Source organism: Triticum dicoccoides, chromosome 5B (genome assembly GCF_002162155.2).
Source record: "Triticum dicoccoides isolate Atlit2015 ecotype Zavitan chromosome 5B, WEW_v2.0, whole genome shotgun sequence".
NCBI lineage: Eukaryota > Viridiplantae > Streptophyta > Magnoliopsida > Poales > Poaceae > Triticum > Triticum dicoccoides.
The window spans coordinates 645,524,157-645,534,055 of NC_041389.1; the positions used below are offsets into that span (position 1 = coordinate 645,524,157).

At 47.3% G+C, this 9,899-nt stretch overlaps 1 protein-coding gene across 1 annotated transcript; it reads left to right on the forward strand.

Annotated features, from left to right (window-relative positions):
• The first annotated feature begins 553 nt into the window (after positions 1-553).
• LOC119312302 lies at positions 554-4,387 on the forward strand. The gene is made up of 2 exons (XM_037588025.1): positions 554-2,088; positions 3,840-4,387. The coding sequence occupies exons 1-2, from the start codon at positions 666-668 to the stop codon at positions 4,031-4,033; spliced, it is 1,617 nt and encodes a 538-aa protein (XP_037443922.1). The 5' UTR covers positions 554-665; the 3' UTR covers positions 4,034-4,387.
• The last annotated feature ends 5,512 nt before the right edge of the window (positions 4,388-9,899 follow it).

The following is a 9,899-nucleotide window of genomic DNA, read 5'->3' on the forward strand; positions in this document are numbered from 1 at the left end:
CTCGCGAAAGCACAACCGTGCCTTTCGCGAAAGCAAAACCATGACTCTCGCGAAAGAAAAAAACAGAAAATGCGTTTTTTTTCGTTTCCGAAAGGCATGCCCGTGACTCTCGTTAAAGCACACCCGTGCCTCTCGCGAAAGAAAAACCGTGACTTTCGCGAAAGGAAAAAAACAAATATTTTTCGCGCAAACATATTTTTTTTTGATTTTTTATATCGAAAAGCTAAGGAAGACTGGGGGAAAACCAAAACGTCAAAAAAACCCGAGAAAAAACCCGTTTAAAAAGCCGAAAACGTGTGCGAAAAGAAAAACAAAATCCAGAGGGAGCGTCCAAAGCGCGACACGTGGCGAATGACTGAGAGCGCACCAAATGACGCTGATCGTTGCGTTCGGAGCGCTCCTTAACTAGTTGCTCTCGTACGTGTGCGGGAACCAAACAGCAGTGAGTGAGGCGGCCCATTCAGGGCGTCCCGCGTTGGGCTGGCCCATTACCTCACGGCTCGCGCTAAAAGGCGAGACGCTGCCCTATTTCCTCGCCCATCAGCGCCTTCCCCTCCCCCCACCCCCCCGCGCCGCCAAAAGAAGAACAACCTAGGGTTAGGGTTGTGGAGGCGGCGGCTGCTAAATTCCAGATCCGATCGCCATGCCTCGGGCTGGAGGAGGAGATGTTCGTAGCCACCATAGTCGCGCGAGAGTCGAAGGAGGAGACCGCCATGGCCACCGAAGTCGCGCCAGAGCCAGAGGAGAAGACCGTCGTCTTCCCCGATTGGGTGATGCTGGATCGCTCCGGCCGCACCCACAGCCATGCCGACCTAGACGCTGCACGTGAGGCGGCCAATAAGAAGAAGACCGCCGTTGAAGTCGTCACGGCCACCGGCCACCGCTGCTTCTTGTCCTTCGCCCTCTCGGATCCTCCAGAGGTCTCTTACCTCGATCTCGAGTGGCCGCGGGAAGGCTCAGTCGAACCCGTGGTCCCCTCCCGCCTGCCCGCGTATCCCTACGTCCGGGCAACTGACGAGGACCTCGTCCTCTTCGAAATCAACATCCCAAGCCAGCCCCACGACTTGCCGTCAGATCTGTTCGTCTACACAGCTGGTCGTACCCCCTCGGTGGATCAGCTCCCTCTGTACACTGAGCCCATGGTAAGCCCGTTTCTGATGTCAAAATTCACCACAGGCATCCTGCGCCTCCCGGACAACAGCTACATCGTTTCCGACCTCAAGGTCTACCAGAAAAAGAATGGCCCTGACAATTATTCCATGTTTGTCGAGCTCTACGTCTTCAACTCCAAGACCAAAGAGTGGAAACGCTTCCCCGAGATGCCTGCCCCCCAGCCGCAAGACGAGAGCAATACCCAGTTCCCCATCCTCTGGTCAACTAAGGAGGTGCTTGCTTTCGGCCACAGGTTCCTCTGCTGTGTCGACTACTTGAGCGGTGTCCTGCTATGCGACTTCTCCAATTTAGAGTCCCCGGTGCTCCACTTCGTGCCTTTCCCTGGAGGAGATGGGTACTCTGAGAAGCTACAGGTCATGCCTTTCCTTGGAGGAAAAGAGAACTCTAAGAAGGCACAGATGGCAAAGTGCTTAGCGGTGAGATTCCGACGTGTGTCCGTCAGCCAAGGCATGATGCACTTTGTCCGCATTGATGGCTGGCGTCCGCCTCTTGAGAGAATCCAAGGGCAGCAGCAGCCTCTCCAAAAGATCACAGTATGGACTTTGGATATCGGGGATGGTAGCAAGTTCAAGTGGAAGATTCATTGGGGGATCAACCTGGATCTTCTCTGGGCGCAAGATGGTTTCCATGCTCTGGACATACCTCGCTGTCTTCCCCAGTTCCCAGTCGTCTGTGCGAACAATCCGGACGCCCTATGCTGCCTGTTGAGGAAAGATGAACTTTCTCGACAGCCGTGGATGATCATGGTTGACATGAACCAGGAAGATCTGCAGCCATCTACTAAATATATCAATCAGCAGCCCTACAATGTTGCGTGCGTGAATGAGAAAAAACCCATGGAAGCTCACCAAATCTTCTTTTCTAATGTGCCCCTACTTCCAACTGTCTTCTCCAAATACCTTGTAAGGCCAACAGGTAAGCTCTCTTAATATTCAAATGTTGTCCCTTGTAATTACGTATCGATACAACATGGTTGTGTTTGCTTAGCTTTCTGTTGGATATGGTAGTGTAACACTGGTGTCTTTGCCTATTTATCTTAAATATGATGCAATACATATCCTGCCTGGTTGTGAGGCTAATTGAACTGTGAGACTTCTGCATGCTTAATATCTATTACCTCCGTCCCGAAAAGCTTTTCTTCGATTTGTCGAGATACAGATGTATCTAACACTAAAACGTGCCTAGATACATCCGTATCTAGACAAATGTAAGACATGCTTTTTGGGACGGAGGGAGTAGTTTGCGCTGTCTGCTCTCTCTGTGGGTCTCTTTGGAGTGTTCCCCCCTTCATTAGGCATTAGCAATTCTCAGCACAAGGACTTCTGGACACATACCGCTCTATTTATCAGGGCTGTTTGCCCTGTGTTATTTTCTATCTATTGCTTTTCTCTTGTCCCAAAATTTCTATTTTTGCTGCCTTTTGAGGTTGCGTTGTGCTGCTTTGGTATAGCAATATTAATTAATTGAGGCCTTTAATATATTTGCTGTCATCAATCTTCTCTTAGGCTGTTCAAGTGTTTTGAGTTTTAGCTGCTCCAGTTGTGTAGGTGCACTAAACTTTATACTCCCTCCGTTCCTAAATATAAGTCTTTGTAGAGATTCCACCATGGACTACATACGGATGTATATAGATGCATTTTAAGTGTAGATTCACTCATTTTGTTCCGTAGGTGGTCCATAGTGGAATCTCTTCAAAGACTTATATTTAGGAACGGAGGGAGTACTATATTATAAATAATAATACCTTGCTCCTTCTGCCGTCAAGTTGTCCTCCAGAGTCTACCATTTTTTCCTTGTTGGATCTTTTGCTTTTCACGAGACTGTTCACTATCTATACACGTGGTAGTTCTTGATTCAGCACGCAGCCTTCTTTTGCTACTACTTTGGTGTGCTATTCTGAAGCAAAACTCTAGAAACCACACTATTGTGATTGCTCTTCTAAAGCATAAAACTTGGTCCTCTAATTTTATATCAGTGCAAATGTCTTGTACCTTTTAGATTATATGTACAGACCTTTAACACATACTTTTCTGTTGGTAAAAGATTTAGAATGTGTTTCATTGGGTTAGTTTGGGTCAATCAGGTCACATCTTTGCCTTTTTCTGTTAGAATACTTTTGTTCTAGATAGTGCTTGTATTTCGTGTAACTCGGTATTGGGCCAGTGAAAAGCCATTCTCCCTGCACGTGAATTTTCATTAGGTAAAATTCCTGTAGTATTAGCCCCGTTGGCGCCCTCATGTGTCTGTCTTCCTCTTGATTCTGGTGACAACCCCTCCAACTGTTTTCTTAATCCTCACATGCCTCATCCGACATCATTTCACCTGGACTGTTGTCAGGACTCCCATGTTTCTTCAGTCGGCCGCCCTCTCGCTGCCTCTAGTCCTGTGCCACCTGAGCACACAGCCCCATGCCGCTGGTCTGCAGCAGATTACGGCCAGCCCCCTATGTTTACATTGATATTTAGGGTGAAAGAATTCTCTTGATCAGGGTACCCCAATCCAATGCTGTTTGTACCTCTTGTTTGTCTTCTTTTTTTGCACAGCAAAACCATTGCATGTGGTTTTGCTGTTCATCTTATGTGTCAATACTTGTCGCAAACAACATAGTGAGATGTTCAGATGGTGTACATATCTAAGTTGTTTTTGTTTTATTTTATTGGTTGCAGTGATACCCCGGGACAACAAGCTCAAGCTCGCAGCTAGCTCTTCAGAGGAGATTATGCCCATAACTGGAGAAAGCTTAAGTTTGCAATGTGAATTCCAAGACCTGAAAACTGATGACCCGGCTTGGAACCTTCTTCTGGTTGGTCACACAAAAGATGGTATTTGTCCTGAATGTCATGGGAATGTCATGGGATGAGGATGATGGGATGAGGATGTGTACTACCTCTATCCCAAAATAAGTGTCTCAAGTTTAGTACTCCCTCCGTCCCATAATATAGGAACGTTATTGACAATCTCAACTTTAGTATAAAGTTGTACTCAGTGTCAATAACGTTCCTATATTATGGGACGGAGGGAGTACAAACTAAAGTTGAGATACTTATTTTGGGACGGAGGGAGTATCAAGTACCTACTGTCAGTAAGAGTAAACGATACATGTTCTGGATCCTGTAATCATATGTTTAAGACCCTGAATCTCAAAAGTTTGAGATTGAAAGCCATCTCTTTTTATTCTTTCTCGCATAATAAATCAAGCGGGTTTTGCAGGCAACAGCCTCAGTGTTTGTCTCCCCAGACCCAGGACAATACTTTGATCTTTCTCTTTAGACGCACAAGCCCAAAAGGATGTCTTTTTTGTTTGGATTTTGTCCGTTTACGGATGGCACCAAAAGGATGTCTGTTTTGTTTGGATTTTGTCCGTTTAGGGATGGGGATGTCTGTTTTGTTTGGATTTTGTCCGTTTAGGAATGGCAATGACGGTGTCTGCCCGGATTTCTGAATGTGGCCGGTCACATCTTGTTCGGCTGCATGCAATATTTTTAAAGCAACAAAGATGTAGATAATGCTAGCCGCCATAGTCACGCCAGCGGCTGTGGTTCATGCTGGTCGGCAATAATGCCAGCGGCCTATAAAATGGCCATTCCCTAGTTTAACGCTGCCAACAAAGCTAGTGACTGATACACTAGCCAAACTTCAAAATGAACAAGTTTTTTACGCCGGCAACAAAGCCAGCGGCCGTCACACTAGATTGCCTTCACAATGAACAAGTTTTTAGCGACGACAACAAAGCCAGCTGCCGGCACACTAGCCAGCCTTCAAAATGAACGACCATAGTCCACGACCGAGGTCTCACCTAGTTCAGGCCGTCTTGTGCGAACATCTCTTTCTGCCCGTTCACGAACCAAGCCTTCCTCTCTGGTTCATATCAAGTCACCAACGTCTAGGCCACTCACGGGACGGGTTTGGACGCTCTCAAGCGCGGGACAATACGTGTTGCGCTTTTGTTGAATGAACCCCCATCTCTTTTGGATTGAGTTGATGCCGCGGGTGCTCACAAATTGGTATGGGGCAAACTTCCTTAGCTCATGAAAAGTTTTGTGAACTTTCGTCCAAAAGACATCCTTTTTGCTGGGCACCTTTTGTGGGATCTTGGCCTATCTTCATCCAACTCCCGCAAATCAAAGTGTCCTCCTCTTGGGTGTATAATCCCGTGCGAATGCTTTGCCTCCTTTTTGCCTTGACCCTTTGGGTGAGCTCATCGATAAACACCAATGGCTCCTCCGCAATGTCGATCTCTTCTTCCTCATCTTCACAATACATGTCATCATCTTCATGCCATGAGTTGCCATGGTCGTCGATCTCATCTTCATCATGGCCACTGAATAGGTCATCACCATACTGGCCGCGACCGTCCTGGCTTTGGGTCGCGTTGGGATCGAAAGCATGGTCTTGACCGTCGAAGTTGAAGGCCTCACCACGGCCCCCAAAGATGACGCTCTCCATGAAAGCGGCGTAGTCAGGGTCGTCGACCGTCAGCATCGGCAGTGGCATTTCATGGAACAACTTGCACGCGCCGGCAAGGTTGGCCGTAGGAATCGACCCGGGATACGCCTCCACGAATATATTCCGAATATAAATGAAACAATTTCACAAATATATTCTCATCACTCCCATCCTATCTAACACTCAACATATCGTGATTTCCTTAAGCTTGTGAGCCTGTAGGTTCGGTAATCCATAGACATGAATGAAACCGTTCGTTCAATGACCGACATCGGGATCATGGACGTCCATATCGATCCCTATGATCACACAAATGATATTCGAGTGAACCTATGGTTATCATGTGATGTTCCCTTTGCTTCACGATACTTCACAAAACCCGGGATGCATCGATATCCTCTTGAGTCATCACAATGCTCACTATACTGAAATCCTCATTACCGGTTTTGTTCTTCTTTCTCGTTATTGTGTTTCGGCATCCCGTGACGAAGTCACCTATGTTTGGCTAGACGACGATCGATGCCATCACACCAAGGGGGCCCTAAGAATGTCTCTCCATCGTTGGAGGAGCAAATCCCATTCTCGAGCTATCCAAGCACCTGTCAAACTTTCCGATTAACCTGTAAGTTGTCCTTATGATTACCGTGTTATAGCTGACGTTTGAGCAACCCCAAAACCCACCATACGGTAAGAAGCGACCACGATACTCTCATGGTCTAAGGAGCAAAATCACACGTTAACACTCCATATTATTACAATTGATTATAGACGATATTATCTCAATTCATAACAAACAAGTTTAGGTCGATTCAATATGATCGTTCTTCCAACGTCATAATCTCAATGTTGTTTTAGGAATATCGTTACACTTAACGATATCCAAAGATCCGGAAAACGTGATCACTAAGAACACTTGAGCTACTCCCTCCTTCCACTTATATAGGGCCTAATACATTTTTCAAGGTTATCTTTGACCACGGGTTAGCACAATGATATATGACATGCATGTAACACAAAGCATACCATCGAAATCATATGTGAAAGAGGTTTCTAACGATATAATTTTTATATCATACATCTCATATACTAATAATTTTATCATGGGCCATTTGCATTTGTGCCCCTAACTCGAACCCACTACTCAGATTTGCCCCTAATTTGGAAACATGCTCAAATTTGCCCCTTTGCCATTAGTTCCCCTTATAAAAATGCCCTTCTATGCCGTTACCGTCCGGTCAAAGGGCTTTGACCGTCTACTGGTCGTTTATTGGACATATTTGCCCTTCCATGCACATGTCACTTACACGTGGGACCCAACCAGAGTAAAAAAAGCAATATCTCTCTCACTTACACATGGGACCTACCCCAAAGTTGAAAAAATGTCTCTCTCACCCTTTCTCTCACTTACCGGTGGACCCACCGAAATAAAAACAAAATATTTTTTTCACACACAAGCCCTGTCCCTTCCCTGACATGTGGGCCACGGGACCCACCGTCAAGGTCAAAATTGGTCCACGACGAGACATGCCTGGCCGTGAGCGGCTCACTTGCCGGCAGCTCACCGTTGGTAGCCGGACGACTGCGAGAGGAGGGCCCGAGGGGCTCAGTGTATCTGCGGGACGCACACCAAGCGAGTTGGGCGCCGCAGAGATAGGTGGTAACACGCGCATGCGACCACCCGAGGTCGGTCATGGCGGGCGGCTTCATGCTAGGAGCTACGGGTGCAGAATCAAGAGGGGGAAGAGGGCGTTAGGGGCGCGACCTTACAGCAATGGCGGAACGGATGTCAGGGAGGTCTACGGTGGCTTGGGGCGGTCGAATCCTGGAGGTCAACGACGACGACCGTGGCAGAGGACGGGGTCCGGGGCGTCGTCTACGGGTGTCCCCTGCCCGATTCATTGCGTGGGCTAGAAGAGAGCTGGCCTGCAGTGCTCATGGACATGCTCCTTTATCCCGAGCTAGCCTTTGGCGGAAGGAATCGTTCGACGTGCTTCAACGACATCGAATCAAAATCGGCGGTCCGAGGTCGAAGGCGGGGAAGATGTGCTGTGGCACTCGACACTAGTCATCTCTCATCAAATTAGTTGGCTTTTAGGATGAGGGCATCTTGTAAGAGCTTCCTAGCAAGGTGGAGGCGCTTGGGGTTGCCGTTGGCCGCGCGGAGACGAAGGCAACGGCGACGGTGGCGCTCTTTAGAGGTGAGAGAGGGAGAGGTCGTGGGGGAGGGAGGAAGAGGGATGGATGGATGGAGGGAGGGCTACAGTGCTCGGGGAGCTGGCAGCTGCAGCGCACGGTATCTGAGTAGCTTGCGGTCGCCGGAGTTGAGAGAGAGAGAGAGGCTGTGAGGTAGAGGGAGAGAGGTGGGAGGTGAGAGAGAGGCCATGAGGGGCCCACATGTAAGTGAAAGGGACAGAGGGGGTGAGAGAAACATTTTTTCCTTTTTATTTTTTTTCTGAGTGGGTCCCACATGTAAGTGACACATGGAGGCAGGGGCAAAATGTCTAATAAACGCCCCTTAGATGGTCAAAGCCCTTTGACCGGATGATAACGGCATAGAAGGGCATTTTTACACAGTGAACTAACAGTGGAGGGGCAAATTTGAGCATGCTTCGAAATTAGGGACAAATCTGAGTAGTGGGTTCGAGTTAGGGGCACAAATGTAAATGGCCCTTACTTAAATACCTCCATAAATTCTACAATCGATGGGACCTGCCTTGGGTTGAGCTAATATGGAACACATACTACAGTAACAAGATCCCTCACGCATCTGACTCTTGCGGCTCCTTCTGGTGGCGAGATGTAACAAAACTCATGCCGATCTATCGAGGGATTACTAAAGCTCAAGTGCACACGGGCAAGGATATTCTTTTCTGGAAAGATTTATGGCTTGATGATATTCTATCAGAAACACACTCGCGGGCCTTCTTGTTCGCTATTCAGGAGGATCTCTCGGTCAAAGATTTCTTGGGGACCACGAGACTAGGAGAAACCTTTCACCTTCCGCTCTCGGTGCAGGCGCATGCAGAGACAAGAGATCTTCAACGGCTGGTCCTAGACATTCAACTGCAGGACAGCCAATATGCTGCTGTCAAGTGGATCCTCACATGGGGGACTGAGATGTACTCGGCAAACAAGTATTACAAGTTTTACTTCAAGGATGTTCGGGCCCATCAGGCTTATAACTGGCTATGGAAATCTAAAGCAACCATGAAAATCAAGGTGTTCGGCTGGCTCTTACTGTCTGTCAGGCTTAATTCCAGAAACATGTTGAAGCAAAGGCACTACAACATTGGTAACGATTATACCTGCCTCCTTTGCGAGTCCAATTTGGAAGAAACTGTGGAGCACCTCTTCTTTGAATGCTCCTTTAGCAAAAACTATTGGTCAGACCTTGGCATTTGCTGGAATACACAAGGCACAAGATTAGATTGGATCAACCTAGCAAAAATGTCCTGGAACAAGCCACTGTTCATGGCAATCTTCTTACAAGCATCTTGGAGCATCTGGAAAGAAAGAAACAATAAGCTCTTGAGAGGAATAACACCTACTAAAGCATCCTGGATCTCAAGATTAAAAGTAGACCTCTCCCTTTTAACTCATAGAGTTGGGGAAAAGCAAATTTCCTTTCTAAACTCTTTTGTAGCCTCTTTATAGACTCCTGCTCCCCTAGCCCTCCCCAAAGGGGATGGCCTGTAAAAACCATATGTAAATACACCCATTTATTTATTTAATTACACAGCAGGAGGCTCTCCTACTGTTTCATGTGTCAAAAAAAGTTGCAAATTATGAAACTAGGTGAAATTCTAAGCATTTTACATGTTTAAAGCATTTCAATCCGATGCACAGTTGTGGAGTTATTAAATGCACGAACCATAGGGATCAATCTGTAAATATGCAGTTTTCTAAACAAATAGGAAAATCGCAGCGCACATAAAAAACACATGCGGGCTGAAACTGCTGGGTGCCGGGCTTTCTCTGTTGGGGAACGTAGTAATAATTCAATATTTTCCTACGTGTCACCAAGATCAATCTAGGAGATGCTAGCAACGAGAGAGAGGGAGTGCATCTTCATACCCTTGAAGATCGCTAAGCAGAAGTGTTACAAGAACGCGGTTGATGGAGTCGTACTCGTGGCGATTCAAATCGCGGAAGATCCGATCCAAGCGCCGAACGGACGGTGCCTCCGTGTTCAACACACGTACAGCCCGGGGACGTCTCCTCCTTCTTGATCCAGCAAGGGGAGAGGAGAAGTTGAGGGAGAACTCCGGCAGCACGACGGC